Here is a 16882-nt window from a genome sequence, read left to right as displayed (position 1 = left end):
CACTAGCTGGAATAACTCATAGCCTACCAAAATATCATAGATAGTATATAAAAATATCCACCTCACATTTCTGTAAAGTTCTACAAACCACACTGTGTGTAAACAGGATTACATTACGTTGGAAAATGTGTTTGTGCTTATATTAATTACCTTTAAAACTACTATCTACACTGTAGGTTTCATCAACACAATTCCACCCTTACAATATCTTTAGCCACGCCCCCTGTCCCACTTCCGCATGTGTACCATTACCTGAGGAGGTGAGGAGCGCTGCTGTAGTCACAACAAACAAACTAGCCATCACCCAAATACAAAAAAACAGTTCAGCGTCTGGACCTGTCTCGTACTTTCAGGTAGGTGGGTGTATTGTTCCATGTGATTACACGTTCGCAGAAATGTTGCAACATTGATGAAAGTGCATCATGAACAAAAACACAATACAATATTCAGTTAATAAATGGGCGCCGTGCGGTATGTTCGTGACTAACAACGTCATAGGGAAAGTAACACATGGCTAACTACAGATAAGTTCAGACAGAACCTGCGGCGACGACTTGCTTTAATATATAGCTATAGGCTATTGTTAAATGATTGAATGAAACATTATGGATTCCCTCGCAACCATCCAGGACGGAGGAAAGTGTCTCTGAAGTGAATGAAAGTTGTCAGAGAGTTGTCAGAGAGCCGTCATAGAGCAGCTGATGACAGCAGCGATCAGCTGACTGCTCAGCTGGTCGCTTCTGTCAGATGGGTTGGTCTATTCCAGGCGTAGATGTAGGCTATCGGTGAAGCTGTGACGCTCCAGTTTGCGAACAACAGAAGCCCTATTTTGAAAAGTGGGAAAACCCTGTGATTGCTTCACCTTTTCAAGTTATTTTATCATGATGTCATGTAACTTTGTAATATTCTATTTTGGAATATCCCTCCCTCCAAGCTCTTCCTCAGTCCAGTTTTTGGCCCACTTTTGTCTGCATTTTATAACCAGACAATTATAAAATAATTATTAAGATTGGGAATCCTTCCCCTGGCACTTGAGGTCGGCAGATTTAAGAACATCCCAGAGAAACAGAGACTGTGTGACCTAGGAGAAGTGGATAATGAATCTCATTTTCTTTTATACTGTCCCTTTTATGATGAACTGAGAGTACCTTTTGTAAATGAACTGTTTGCTCAAAACCCTGAAATATTTTGGAGTAATGATGATGTCAGGATGGAATGTTTGTTTACCTTTAATGTTTATAAGTTAAAGCCTCTTTTGTCTCTAAAGCCTGGATGAAACGTCAGGATGGTTTATATCGTTAATGTTAGTATTGTTTAGCATCTATTTTTGGTTTTTGGTCTGTCTGTGTTTTATAATGGTGTCTTGTAAGCCCTAGTGGGCTGGGCATGCTAATGCATGACACAATAATAAAATATTCAATCATATAAAAACTAACCACAATATCAGTTTGAATAGCAGTAAAGAGCAAACAATTTTAACACAAACCCCATAAATAGTTTTTAAATGTTTCTATAACACAAAAACAGAGAAAATCATTTTATCTGCAGTTAATTTCTCTGCATTTCACCAACTGCATTCTGGGCAACTGTTGGTTCCCCTGAAAAAATTGTGAGTAAGGAAGTGGATGGATATAGGGACATATCGTGCATGTTATCATACTGTAATAGCGATAAATAGATGAAAAAATTACTGTTTCTGACAGTGGATCATGCTATTAATTCTGCTTCTTATCACAAACTTGTCAAAATCAGCAATGTGAAACAATATGACATACCATTTTCTCAGATTTTTTACTGTCAACCTATTTTAGCTTCTTTTCAATCTTAAAAAAAGCGGATTAATTTGCTTTCAAAACAAAACATTTTACCATAACCATAACTGCTTTTAATTATCTTTATTTCCCAAAATGAACATTATATTAACGTTATATTATGTTGTGACTAGTGAAACCTTTCCCTACATGATGAAAGTGAGGGGAGTGGAAAAGACCGTTTTGAGCGTGGAGCAGGCAGAGGGAGTAGGCGCTCGTGTCCGCAGGAGCATCGGTAGAAAGGAGGTAAGTTATTGAGAATGTTAACGTATATACTTCCACTTTCAACCCTTTTGCTATAAAGTCCACATGGAAACTGTCAATACTTTTTCATTTCCAGCTTAGAAACCTGGATCCTTTCCTGATGTTGGATGAGTTCAGAGTGAGCAGGCCGGCAGGATTTCCAGACCATCCTCACCGAGGATTTGAGACAGTAAGAGTGCTTGACTTTAACTTCAGACCGAAGTTCAAGATATTTATTATTCTGATAAGAGCAGAAAGTTAAAGACATTTTTGACCCGTTAACCTATTCAGCACAAGTGGAGTTTTTTAAACCAGACATTGTGTTTCATTATATCAAATGTTCCTTTCTTCTCCTTCATCCTTAATTGATTTTAAACCAACAATTTGGGCTATGCTAACCTTCATCATGGTGGTGTATGAGGTTGTTTCTGGTTTCCTGATATACATACAACTGATCAGTTATACTATGTGACTGAACTGTTAGGCCTACATCTCCTTTACCAAAAAACTACAAGATATAGCACATCATGTACTGTATTAATGAGAGGTGAGATTTCTACTTTGGTCACTAGAGGGTGACAGCAGGACAGTGTTCAGGAGCTACTGTACTACTTTGCCTTCTACAAATGATGGTTTAAAGTCAAACTGAAAGCCCGATACATCAGAAATATGATATCTACTGGTACTGTTTAGATTGCATGGATTCCAGTGTAGCCTGGAAAGCTTTGGCTATTTAATGATGACAAATAACACAAAAAATCCCCCTGTTTTGAAAGAAAGGAATTGCACTGTTGTTGAACCATGATTTTCTTCTTTTTTTTTGGTTTTGTGGGTTTTTTATTATAACTCTGAGGCATTGGAAACTCAATTGTTATGTCTCCACCAAAGAGTCTTCCCTGACCATTGTTGCTGACATGGTGGCTCTTCCAGTTTATTGGTTCTGCGAGGTCACACATGCAAGACCTAAAAACATTTGATCACATTGCTGCAGTGGAATGTTGTTCATACACATATTATACATAAGGGTCCACTTTACAGCCTTTGACATGACACAAAACTCTCTCCTGATTCCATGGCGTCAGTGTTTATATATGTAAATCCTTCTCATTGAGTACAGTTTTGAACCCACAACTTCCCTGTCTGTTATTCATTTCACAACTTTCCTTCCCTATATTTTTGTCACTTGTTTATTGCCTTTATAACACAGTTGAAAATGAATAACACTTTTATAAATTTACAGGGATGCAAGTTTTGTCAAAAATTATAATGGAAATCACCGTTTCATCAAGTAAAAAGTGTCAGATTATTGCTGATAAATTAGTTATTATTGTTACTCGAAATGTTAATACATTTGGATTTTAAGGCTGTTAACCAGTCAAATAAGACCATTTTAAGACATCATTTTGGGGTTCATTTGCATTTTACGGACTCATTGGTCAATTTATAAACTGAAGAAATATCATACATTAGTTGTAGCTGGACTTTTCACACCCTTTCAATACATACAATATACACTAAATCCAATGACTGTGTAATGTGAAAGTTTTAGCTCTTAGTGACAAATATACAGGAAAATACCAAATCTGCATTTTCGCGTTAACGCTGTAGAGACTTCTTAGCATTTCAAACACATTTTTGGGGTTTTTACATCCTGCAGCTTGACTGTTTTGAGTCCAATTCGCAGCTCTATCATCAACTTCACTTTCAAGAGCAGCAGACGTCTTTTTTCCAAACAACAGACAGACACAGTTAGTGACCAGCTGGTGAACACAGTGGAGCATGAAGCAGCCAAGAATTTCTCTCAGGATTTAATAGGAGATCAAAACAAAATTCGAAGGAGTAAATATGGGACTTATTAATTGGGGGAAAGAAACAAGACTCAAATGAAGGATAATGTTGCTCCATGTTTGCTTAATGTGTTAATAGATTACTCTTTCTAACACGTTAGCCATAACAACTTTATGAAGTGATAATAGTTAAGTGTGCTTTTAACAGCTTGTTCCCATGCCCTGATGTGGCCAAATCAATGATGCTACTTTTGGGCATAGCTTGGAAAATGAATTGTTACATGGGGTTGGCTTTGGGTAGGCTTTTACCTGTTTCTGCTGTAGGCCTGAATTTTTTTTAAATACCTAATTAAATTACATAATTAAAGGTGAAGTAAGCGGTTTATTTATATTAATATAAGTGTTAAATCGCTCTTTATTCATATAGTGATCACTTACATAATGTGCATGGTTGCGTTCCGAATCGCATACTTTCTACTATATAGTATGTAGAAAAAAGATTTAGGATGTCCCGATTCTTGTGGCCAGATTTAGGATGGTTAGAATACCCGGATGGTCTACTTCATGCGGCCAAGATTGTTAGTGTTGAAAAGTGCATCCTATTTGGGCGATTCTGACCCACAAGCCAGTGCGCACGTGAAGTGACGTAACATCGACGAAGCCTATAGGTCAATGTTATGAAAACAAACGGGGATGCGACGGATATAAAAGCAAGAGGCAAGATCAAGGCGCAATGCTATGATGAAATAAGAGAGAAAAGTATGTCCCAATAGTATGTCTACTGCATCCTAACTAGATTCTTTTTATCGTCGGATGTAGTATGTAGAATAGTTAAAAGAAAGAGTATGCGATTCGGAACGCAACCAAAGTTTCATAAAGCCGATCTCTCAGTCAGCTGCTCTGCATGCAATCGGCAAATAAACTTTTCGGGGGATCCCAAGATTAATATCCAATAACAAGAGAGAATGCTACAAACCGACACGCGTCTCACTCATGGTCTCACTGCCGGTACACACCAGAGCGACAGATGGATGAATGTTTATGCGCCTACAATGGCGGAGCAGGTAAAAATCCTTTCCAATGTCTGTTTTGATGGTTTTTATCATGTTTTATCACACTTATGGATCTGAGATCGCTGCTTGAAGACCGCAGTGCATTAATGTGGTGTAGTAGGGACGAGCGAGGGGACTGCTAACTGCAGTAACTGACAGGAAGTTAGCTAAAAGAACCATTCCGCTTACAGCATCTTTTTAAAGGTCCCAAGCCTTGGAAAAGGGAAAACATAATGCGTTTTTATTCCGGCTTGCATTCTGTTAGACTGTCTTTGAACAACTAAGTAATGTGCTTGTTTTTGAAAATAGCTTGAAAAAAGCAATATTAAGCTTACTGCTGTGTATTCAAGTCCCCTCAATCCTGTCACGTGTTTGTTTTTTAAATTGTGGATTAACTGGGTTCTGTGGTATTAGCAGTAATACTACTGCCACATTGATGAATGGACATACTGTGGCAGGTTAGACTCGTGTCTTTAAAAATCAAACTGAACAAAACCTAGAAATTGTCCTCAGATTGCCCTACGTTCCTCTAAGTGTATTTGACTTGGCAGCCGCAACTTAAATCTCCCGGCGTCGGCGGACAGGACTAGTCTGAGCTCCCAGCATGCCTTTCAGCAGGTGTGTTTGCTCACACTCACATGACTTTTGAGATCTCACAGCTGCAGACACAGATCCCAGGCCGCTAGCTGCAGGGGCCCAGGCTTTCCTCCCTTAGACAGATGTTCACATTTGAACCTGTGACCCCACACTCAGCACTTCTCTTCCTGTCCAGTCTGACCGCAGGAACCAGTGCACATGTGCTTTTAGTGTCGAAGGAGCACTTTGTCAGCTCATGGGCTGAGTTAATCACACCAAGAACATCAGATTTCACTCAATGTAAAAAAAAGGTTGATTAGATTACAATGAAGATGTCGAAGAAATGTTAAAAAAGATATAATAATGTGAAAAAATACCACAATTTCTCACATTTATTTTGAAATATAAATAATTATTAAGACAACTATATGTGGCAATTGTGCTCAATTTTGCTATAGCTTTTAATTCTACGTATTTGGATGTGTCTTTTTTCTAAACAGGTTACTTATGTTTTAGAGGGGATCACAGCCCATGAAGACTTCTGTGGCCACTCTGGAAAACTAAATCCTGGAGATCTGCAAGTAAGGCTACTGCATAATCGCTTATATTGCCCCGGCCCTTTTCTTTCTTTTAAGTATTAGTTCAACAATTGTTCTGAATGAAGCATTAGGATATTTGTTTTCTTGCCAAGAGTTATACAAAAATATTGTTACAAATAATCTCATGTTTGTACAGTATGTATTAGTAGGTAAACTGTTTTCCCTTGTTTTCCAGTGCTAAGATAAGCTTTCTGGCTCCTGGCGGTATATTACCAATTGCATATACAAACATTTGAGTGCATGGTATCAATCTCCTAATATACAGTTACTCTCAGCAAGATACCCAACAAGCATAATTCCCAAAATGTCCAAACTATTCCATCAATTCAACCACAAATTGCCAAATTAAGTAGTTTTCTTTTCTTTCAGATTTAATCCTAAAGTGTGATTATTGTTACCTTTCACTATCTGATCCTAAAGGTGGTAAATTGTATTAATTTATTCATTTTAATGAACGATAAGCATTTAGTTTATAGTTATTATTGGAATTAAACAACAATAGCAAAAAAGGCTCAATCCGTTTGTGTACAAATCCTCACAAACTCATTACATATGCATTCTAATGTTGTGCACTCACGCTAATTGGATATCATGCCCTGTGGGTTGTTTCCTGTGTTTTTAAAGTTACATTCACACAGACAAAAAGCTGCTGACTCAGCCTCAGTCTGCAGCAGAGGTTCAGTCAGTTCAGCTGAATTTGCTCTAACCCACCATGTGCACCCTCTGTAGACTGGGACGTCATGTCTGTTCTTTAGGGAAAGCTCGAGCACTGTCTCGGATTAAAGCAGGGTTTCATTAAAGGACGTGGTGAAGATGGCATGCCAGCAAAGAGAGATTTCTTGCTTAAAATTTGAAGTAATTCCACACCTGTATACATCCAGTTTAGAAAAAAAGGTGGGAAATACATTTTTTCTTCAGTATTTTAAAATCACAGGTAATACTCATAGATAGTATATAAAAAGGATGTAGCATCCGGGCTGACCTCAGTTATTGCAACTGCATCCAATTGTCCTGGCCTATGCGCGTTGCCATCTTATCATCTTATCGCCATCTTGACTCCACCTCATTTCCTCTTGACGAAAAAGGGCATTAATGTGACGTTGGGGGGAGGGAGATACGGCAGAGATGTGTGCCCCTGTTTTCTGGATCTATTGTCAGTTATCCTCTGATGTCCTGCGAGTTTAATTATCCAGTAGATTCATGACAAATCACAGCAACAGAGAAACCAAACAGCACAAAGAACAGTCACAGACTAAATACCAGTGACCAGCTGCATTAGAGCAACGCTTGAGAGTGGAAATGCACAGCTGGCCTAAAGGGGATGCAGAAGATGATGTACTAGTAATAGCTGTACAAGTACTGGCATACTGTATGTGAACACACACATTTGTGATTTGTGTCTTTGCTATATTTGAATATGTCTCCTTGTCCATCAGTGGATGACTGCAGGAAAGGGGGTGGTACATGCTGAGATGCCCGTGTCAGAGGAGCCAGTGGTGGGCTTGCAGCTGTGGGTGAACCTGCCTAGACGAGACAAGATGATGGAACCAGCGTACCAGGAGCTTAAAGGCTCACAGATCCCTAAACCCAGCAAGGGAGGAGTTACAGTCGCTGTGATATCTGGGGAGGCTTTGGGAGTAAAGGTGTGTGTGTGTGTGTGTGTGTGTGTGTGTGTGTGTGTGTGTGTGTGTGTGTGTGTGTGTGTGTGTGTGTGTGTGTGTGTGTGTGTGTGTGTGTGTGTGTGTGTGTGTGTGTGTGTGTGTGTGTGTTTGTGTTTGTGTGTGTTTTTGTTTGTTCGTCTGCTTCTGTCAGTATGTCTTTATGATTCACTTTACCAGGTTGTGATGTCACTGCAACATCATTAAATCAAGCTACAATCAGAAGAGCACTTTGAAGTTGAACATGATGTTTACTTTCCTCGTAGCTGTTGATCTCATGATGATTGCTCATTTGCTGGATGCTCGAGGCAAACAGGAAAAACCGACTAAGAAATGTGTGTGTGTGTGTGTGTGTTTGTGTGTTGTGTGTGTGTGTGTGTGTGTGTGTGTGTGTGTGTGTGTGTGTGTGTGTGTGTGTGTGTGTGTGTGTGTGTGTGTGTGTGTGTGTGTGTGTGTGTGTGTGTGTGTGTGTGTGTGTGTGTGTGTGTGTGTGTGTGTGTGTGTGTGTGTGTGTGTGTGTGTGTGTGTGTGTGTGTGTGTTTGTTTGTGTGGGTGTGTGAGAGAGGGAAAGCCCGTTAACCACCAACTTACCAGTGTGAGTGCAATGAGAGTCTGTTTAAAAAGAGGAAACAGTAAATGAGAAGCAGATTGTCCTGGCCTGCGAGTCATTAGTGTTCTTGTGTATGTGTGTGTGTGTGTGAGAGAGAGAGAGAGAGAGAGAGAGAGAGAGAGAGAGAGAGAGAGAGAGAGAGAGAGAGAGAGAGAGAGAGAGAGAGAGAGAGAGAGAGAGAGAGAGAGAGAGAGAGAGAGAGAGAGAATATGTTAGAGAGAGAGTATTATATATTTTATTACACGTGTGAACATGAGTGGCTGGGGCTGATGACGAACTTAGGCCCGTCATGAGGCTGAGAGTGAACGTACATTTAGCATATTCTGGTTTGAAGTGTGTTTGTGTTTTTTTGTCCAATGGTACAGGGTTACTACAGGGCATGAAACACAGCTAGTTGTGGTCTGGCAATAAAACACTTGGATTTTACCGAGGTCTGAACATTATGCATTTAATTTATTGTATTTTAACAGATATTTGAAAATTTGAATTTCTGCTAAAAAATAGGAAAAAATAACTCTCTTCCTTCTAAAGTATTTTGTATCAAGTGGCCACGTGGATCAGGCTCTACCTGGTAAAATGTCTCACTCACAGAAAAATAAAATGCACAAAGTGTGCGACATGGAACTACCAATAATAGACTCTGACTTTGGTTGTCAAGCCAGATAATGATATTAGGTTTCTAAAACTTCTTTAACCTTTATTGTTAACAACCCATGCAGGGAACAGCGGTCCAGATGTTTCTGAAGTTGTTAACAAAGGACCATTACTGTAACTGGAGCCATTCCTTCAGAATGTGCTTGAATGAGGTTTTCTGTGTTTTTTTTGTGTTAGAGAAAGTTTGCATACTGTACTTTCTGTCATGTTTTCCCCCTACAGTCAATGGTCTTCACAAGAACACCAACCTTGTACCTGGACTTCAGAGTGCAGACAGGGGCCCTGCATATGCAGCCAGTACCCTCAGGTAAGATAATAACAAAATTAATGATGAATGAAAACGCATTGCATATTGCATAAATGTATATTTCTAACTGATACTTCATAACTACTCCTCTTTACATCATATTTTGCCTAACTGTTAATAGTTAAAGTACAAGAGTAAGCTACTGTGTTTTACCGTTGTACAGGCTCCATGCAGTATGCACAAGGTTCACACTAGTTGATGTTATGTCAACAATGTGGTCACATCTTGTTTCTGCTGCCTGCATGTCGCCAAACTATTGCACATTGCAAGTTTTTTAGGCATGAGAACTCTTTGAGGGCGCACTCACACTAGTGCCGTTTGCCTGCTCCGTGCTCAGCACGATTCAGCACGATTCCCCCCCCTCCCCACTCCCCCCGCAGGCCCGTGCTCACACTGCTCGTGGCCTGGGCACACTTGCACCTTGCCTACGTCACCGTGCGCGTTTAGGATTTGGAGCTTAGTCTACTTGTAGGCTATACGACTGTTTGTGAATATTTTCATCCGGCCAAATTTGCATCAAATATTCCACTTCCACATTAGAGCAACGAGAATCCTTAAGCTATTGTTTTTTTTTTAAATGTAGCCTTGACGTAATAGGTCGCGGTGGACAGTCTCATATTTGTGCAGCACGCTGTTTATTATTAATATAACGGCCCGTCATCAGACCATATGTATCCGGATGGTTTTGTACACATCGATCGCTCCATCAAATCCAAGTCAGAACTTTTTGTATGGGCAGAGATCGTTTTTTTAAGTGTCTTTATAAAGTTTCTTGTTAAACCTTAGTGTAGGCTATACTGTTTCCTTATCACCGGGCCGCGGTGTGTTGTTTTGGGTGCGTCTCCACCGCCATGCGTAAATGCAGTTATGACAGCTGACGGGAGGAAAAAGAAAAAAAATCATCTGACGAACGTGAGTAAACACGAAAACCTTTTTGCTGTGCTTTCTGAGCCGACCTAATTAGCTCTCTCCCTCTTTTATTAGCCCACACCTAGGCTTACACACACGTTAATTCTCACACATTATAGCTACAAGTCCAAGTGTTGGGCAATTCTGGTGCCGACTAGTAAGGCAGCGGACGTTAACGGACAATGCATCCTTAATAAATTCACGTCAGGAACGCCGCCTGTGCGCTTGCTTGTGCGCGTGTCATCTCATTAGCATCTGTACTTTGGCCACGGCACACCTCTCCCAGGAATACGGTTGGCGTGGTCACACTAGGCCAAACGTTCTAGACTTTAGTATGCTAATAAGCTTTGGCACGGGGCCGCGGCCCAAAGGTGAGTGGCCCCTAAAAGGATTCATCAAATTCTTTGTTACACCTTAACTGATTTTATTTCTGTGTTCGACAGGATGGACTACATTCATCTACACACTGTCAGGATCCATTTATGTCGGTGAGTTTGGTTTGGGTTATGTTCCCCTGAGAGAAAGGACAACAACACACCTTTTTTATTTGAACATTGCAGCAAGAGAATGCTTTGTTTTACTCTATGAATGCATACAGTGCATTGCCTGCATCATATTGTCCAATGCTTCAGATTAATATTACATTGTTACTAACATTGTTTAGTTGGATTTGTGCACTCTTTTCAATGCGTTTGATCACTCCCACTCCCCTCCCTGTTTTTCCTGCCGCCACATCTACGTTACAGATATGTGTGTGATCTCAGTCCAATGGTAACTTCCCTTATGCATTAAGCCAAAAAGGCCCATGTGTTCCACTTTATAAACTTGATGGATTCATACTGTCACTAAAATATGGTTTATTTTCAAGACTTTACACGACTACAGTTCAATCGGAAATTTCTACAACATCATGGGAAAAATGATTCTGCTACTGTGTATGAAATATAATCATTTGAGAGTTTGGCCGCATATCAGTCAAATAACTCACATGTTATAACTACGCCCTATTGTATCAGTGTAACCATTTCACAATATACTGAAAAATACCGTGTTTCCTGCTAATTGGACGACATTGTGCGATCAGGGAGTTCCCATTGCATGAGAACAAACCCTTTCAGGCGGTGAACTCCTTTTTCAGAGGCTTTCTTGGTTTTTCGAAACCAGTTGTTTTTGTTATGAATTTCCCTTGTAATATTCATTATGATTTGATTACTATTGATTGTTACGCTACATACTTTCTCAGACTGGTTGTAATTGGTGGCAGTTGTTATGATGACACGAAAGGATGGGCTATAAGATTAAAGAAGTTATATGAACCTTAAGGGTGTATTCACACATGCCGTGTTTAGTTCGGTTGAAACGAACTCAGATCCACTTCCGCCTTCGGTGCACATCTTTCAGACATGTGTGAATACAGCAATCGCACTCGGGGGCGGACCAAACAAGCGCTCCTAAACCCAGCTGAAGAGGTAGTCTCGGTGCGTTTCCAAATGCACTCTGCTGCAGTTCGTTTGTGGTGTGAATTTGTCCGGACTCGATCCGACCCAATTGCAGGAAGCACTGTGCCTTCTCTTTTTTAATAAATCGCCGTCAGCGTCACATTATGGGAAAGTGATGTTGTCGCCATTGTTAGGAAGATTAGTTGTGGTTTTACCAGGAGCCCCGAGCGAATATATTACATTTGATAGACAGGATGTGTAAACATGCTGATGTGTTCAGCGATCAGATGAAGGAGAGGGGCGCGTCTCCATCACACAGTGACAACAGGTTCACGTTGCGCTTTGAAGTGCTTGTTTTTATTTTGCTTCCCATGTTACGGGACCGTCAATACTATCCCCGTGTCAGTTTGGAGCTGAGCCGCGCCGAACTCACAACCAGATGACACAAGGCAAAATCAGCTGTGTCAGCTTGAGCCTCGCGAGCCGCCCGTCCAGCAGCAAAAATACAGTAAATATTATGTTTCACATCGTAGGCTACAAGCCACACATTGACACAGGCCTACATATTATAACCATATGAAACAACAATACTTTTATGTTTTTTTATTTTATTTATAGGCTAGATGTATGCCTATTTATTTATTATTTTTAACCCCATATCAGTTAAATAGTTCGCAGTTTTCACTTCATGTTTCCTGCTTCTCTCCACCCCAGAATGTCTGTCCAATGAATGAATGACCTCATGTCACGTGTGGTTTTACTTCTTAATGCTGGTTCACTTGCAAAAGGGGCAATATGAAAGTGGACCACACCAAAAAAAAAAAAACTGAACTCTAGGGGAGAACGGGGTAATTTGTCACACGGGTTGGTTGTCACAATTGTTATATCTCGGAACCAGAAGGCGCTGTCTGTGAAATTTTGGTATGTAAATATCCAGAATTGGGATAAGAGGTCACCTACATAGTCTTCCTTGGAGTTAGACTGCTGAATTTGAGGTGAGAGGACTGTTTGTGTTTTTCATGTCAAATTGAAAATATTTAGCTCCTCAGTATTTTTCCTCTCGGCTTTTACACAATGGGTTTATAACAAAACACTTGTTACCCATAAAAAGTGTGAAGGGTAAACTATAGTTTAGATTGTGGTTAGCAAGCTAATCAGTTGTCAGATGGTTGTTGGCATTGATGCTAGCAAAAAATTCAAGTTGGGGTTGGTCGTCACATTTTTGGGGGGGTTGGTTGTCACAAGTTATCCAAAGGCTACAGCCAGAAAAGGAATCCAATAACAAAATAAATTGTCAAGCTGTATCCTCACTGACACCCCAGAGAAGGAAAGAATAGAGCAGGAAAAGGCAGCTAGCATGCAAAGGAAAAAAGGGCAACAAAATCAAAACAACCCAGTGCATCCCAAACTAGACAAGCTGCCAAGGCTACAGTAAGTTATATAGGCCTATTTGTCAACTTGACAATGCAATTGCATTTTCAAATTTAGTTCTACTTTCTTTCCTTCTTTTCAAGATTATTCCCATTAAGATAACATTGTGACAAACAACCCCATAGTGTATGACAACCGACCCCTTGATGGGGTTGATTGTCACAATGTGTTAGGGTGTCTTTGATGATTAATTTCTTCTTTATTACAATAAGATAGAAAAATTGAGGGGTACATATTTCAAGCCAACACTTTAAGCTTCAATGTAATGTAGGAATGACTATCGAAAGATGTTTAGGTGATGAGCAATTCTCAGTAGAGTAAAAGTGTGCCTACTTACCCCGTTCTCCCCTATTTGGTCTGGACCAAAGCAAGTGAACTAGCGGACTTTCCCTGTGTGAATACACCCTTAGTCTCCAACTCTACATCTAGTCTGGCCAAATCAGGACCAGCTGGCTTTGATGAAGGCATCAACCACAAGTGGAAGTGTCTGGCTTTCTCAGCGTTTAGTGTCAATATTGTAAGTGTTGCAGCGTGCAAACAAAGCGGTGCACCAGATCAGAATGTCGGAAACACGTCAGTGCCTATGTTTCTAAGGAACTCATTGGTTTTGTTCTGGTACGTAGTATCCTGAAAGGATTTGTATTACTCTTTATGCACATACTAGCTCATTAGCTAATTTTGCGTTATTAAATAAATAGTAACTTTACTTTATGAACAGGTTTTATCTACTTTCCCTCCGTATTACTCTAATTGACCATCTAAACATGCCAATGTTTTTTTTCTTTATCCCAATTAGAAGTTCCTTCTCCCAGCTGGCATATGCTGTTTGTTTTCAGAAATACATTAAAAAGACCTCAAAGACCACAAACCTCATCAATCATCTCAAATAACATGTTTGTTTTGTGTTTTTTTCATGACATAACAGTCCCACTTTGCCAGAATTGGAAGTAAAGAATTGTCCCAGTTTACACACTGTTAGTATGCAGTATTTTGAGGTGGTATTTGTTTTAGCTGTTTCAAGCGTATTCCTGAAATGAATGGAAGTGGTGGGTTTACACTTCCTTAAAGATCTCCTATTATACTACTTTTCTGGTCTTAATTTCTTGTTAAAAACTGCTATAGAGCAACCTGACACGAATCACATCACAAAAAACCATGTAGATTTTCGGGAAACTCTTCCTCTCATCTGAGCGAGCACAGCATTCTGCTCCACACTCGGCTTTGTGCTTCTCCGCCCCCTCCCCCCACCCTCATGCAAACCCCACTCCGTTGTGATTGGTCACCTTCCTTCCGGAACACATTCAGCAGCGCGCGGGGAGATTTGAGAGCAGGAAGGTGGGGGCATGGCCGGAGCTTGCCGGAGCTTGCCTGAGCAGCATTACCATACATGGAAACATCCGCTTTCGTGACAACAAGAATATCCGGAAATTCTGAACCGATTTGAACACATGATTTCTCGACCGGCTGCCCTAGTGTTTAGTGCTCTGCACAGCCACCCCAGACGGTCAGCAGGGAATACGTCTAAATGCATGTACGTCATTATTTATAAGCTAGTATGGTTAAACATGACTATAAATCATTATAACAACGTTTATAGGTCATAAAAGTCAAAAAGTATCATAGGTCCTCTTTAATGAGAATTGATCGGTAACAATTAAGAAAAGATTTTAAAAAATACATTGGAGTGTCATTAAAAAACACAGTATCGTCACAGTGAATTGTATTGCAGTCCCCTCGAATTATGATGTGGTACAGAAATGTCAACTGAAAGATGAGTAAGGCCCAATTCAATTGAAACCTAATAGGGAAGTAGGTTAAGGTGTCAACTAAAACTGAACAAACTGAGGACAAAACTGTGACCATTTCCTGTTTTCAAGGCCCAGATCAGGAGCAGCAGAAGGTAGAGCCCCATCACACTGTGGTGTTTGGAGATGGAGACTGTGTCAAAGTTGAAAACAAGGTGAGCTACTTAAGTATTCTGTTCGAAGACCAGCATTTCCCAAAACTTTCCCCATAATTCTCCTCTTTGGAAGATGCAAATATTTATTGAGGATTGTACTGATGTGTTTCTTTGACTTTTTACTTACTGTACTTATTCAATCTTCTTCATCTCCTGCAGAACAAATGGCCAAATATTTAGCTTCCTCCACTGTTTCCTATTCTTGGCAACACATAAAAGATGCTCCCTCTTGGCTAGCTTGTCCATTCACACTTGTGGGTCACAACATTTTTGGTCTCCCCAATTTCCTTTTGTACGCAGGAGCCAATCTCAGCACAACTTTTGGTATGCAATCTGCCTCCATTTGTAATGTTGAAATAATGATGCTCGTGCCATTTATTTTGTCAATTTTAAGTTTTTAATCTTGTTAGGCCAGAAGCATTCTCAGTTATTCACTGTGGAAGCCCTTAATCCTTTCCATATCAGCTCGTTGGTTTATGACCTCTTAAAAGGGATCCACTCTACTCTCTCTCACAGGTTAGTTTGAAATCAAAAAGTGATGCTTCCTTCTCATATTGTTTAATATGAATGTTTTATAGAGGCTAGATAAAAAAAATCCAGTACTTCCAAAGAAAAACATAAAAGCTGATTTCTAACACAATAAATACAATTTTGTGTAATATGTACATGGTTTCCTGATCCCTCTGATTTATCTTGTAACCCATTGGGGGGGATCCTGATCCCTATTTGGAACCACTGATTTATACAATTACAAATGAAAGGCTCTAGTCAGCACACAAAGATAATAGCACTGCCTCTTATGTCATCCGCAGGGCTCTGAAGTTTCCCATTTTGTGCTGATCGCTGGAGAACCAATCAGAGAGCCGGTTGTGCAACAGGGTATGACATTTGTGTAATTCCCTCCATGTTGGCACTGAACAAAATAATTGCTTGATATGTTTCAGACAACATTGATTTATCAATACCTCCCTGTGTTGCTGTGTCTCTTCTCTTCAGGCCCTTTTGTAATGACCACAGAGGAAGAGATCAGACAGGCAATCAGTGACTACCGGACAGGCAGAAATGGCTTTGAAAGGGCCATGAACTGGAGGTCTAAGATCAGAGACCATCTCTGAACAGTACGCGTTGCATTAATATCCCTGTTCTTAAAAAAGAAGAAGTTTGCCTAAAACATATTTATAGATATTATTGTCATAATGATGTAACAATGGCAAGTTAACTGCACAAGATGTGAGTATTTGCTGTGTGTGTTTACAGAACATTGAGTACTTTCCAGCATCTATTTTAACTTGTTCCATAACCAAGTGCTTTATTTGGGAGTGGACAACATGCTCCATTGTTAGCAGTGTAGTAGTTTACCCCCTCGCCCTTGTAAGATATAGATTTTAGGGGAAATATGTTGCTCTCCACGCCCCTTGTTAAATGTAAGCTTTATTAAATTTTCCTCCCGCTGTACGAAATAACACTGTAGCTGTTATGACCTTTTGAAATGTTGTTCCAAGTTGCTTGCGTACATTGCTAATATAATTATACATTATGTAAGTTAAAGTTTAAAGGTTTTTGTCATGCGTTTTGATGTTTGATGTCACATCTATGTACCACATCATTCGCTCAATAAACATTAACCTAATCTATCCAAAAGGAATCAGTTTCCCTGCTGCCAGATATAACATAAACCCAATTACCAAAAATGCACATAGACCACATCAAAATAATATAGGTTTTGGCATGTTTTCATAAATGATCATAAGCTTTTCACAAAAGATGCTCTCAAGGTTTTTTGCTCTCCTTTTGCATACAAATTATGAATATTGCTCTCATATTTCCTCCATTATGTGTTATTATG

General features: G+C 39.9%; 1 protein-coding gene across 2 annotated transcripts; it reads left to right on the top strand.

The window, feature by feature from the left end:
• Nucleotides 1-245: 245 nt before the first annotated feature.
• On the top strand, nucleotides 246-16548 carry pir (pirin). 2 transcript variants are annotated; one of them, XM_080032600.1, is made up of 10 exons: nucleotides 246-353; nucleotides 1946-2057; nucleotides 2152-2244; nucleotides 5970-6050; nucleotides 7505-7711; nucleotides 9213-9297; nucleotides 10650-10694; nucleotides 14954-15036; nucleotides 15849-15915; nucleotides 16033-16548. In XM_080032600.1, the coding sequence occupies exons 2-10, from the start codon at nucleotides 1962-1964 to the stop codon at nucleotides 16149-16151; spliced, it is 876 nt and encodes a 291-aa protein (XP_079888726.1). In that variant the 5' UTR covers nucleotides 246-353; nucleotides 1946-1961; the 3' UTR covers nucleotides 16152-16548. The 2 variants fall into 2 exon arrangements, with proteins under 2 accessions (XP_079888726.1, XP_079888727.1); XM_080032601.1 differs by having other exon boundaries at nucleotides 246-357.
• Nucleotides 16549-16882: the final 334 nt, after the last annotated feature.

Source organism: Ammodytes marinus (assembly GCF_949987685.1).
Source record: "Ammodytes marinus genome assembly, chromosome: 1".
Classification (NCBI taxonomy): Eukaryota; Metazoa; Chordata; class Actinopteri; order Uranoscopiformes; family Ammodytidae; genus Ammodytes; species Ammodytes marinus.
This window is presented reverse-complemented; position numbering and strand designations above follow the sequence as displayed.

Excerpts from the sequence above, each read along its gene's own strand:
- pir (XM_080032600.1), top strand. The coding sequence starts at position 1,962 with ATGATGAAAGTGAGGGGAGTGGAAAAGACCGTTTTGAGCGTGGAGCAG. Across the intron at positions 2,245-5,969 it reads CTCACCGAGGATTTGAGACA|GTTACTTATGTTTTAGAGGG; the intron begins GTAAGAGTGCTT and ends TTTTCTAAACAG. Across the intron at positions 15,916-16,032 it reads AGAGCCGGTTGTGCAACAGG|GCCCTTTTGTAATGACCACA; the intron begins GTATGACATTTG and ends TCTTCTCTTCAG.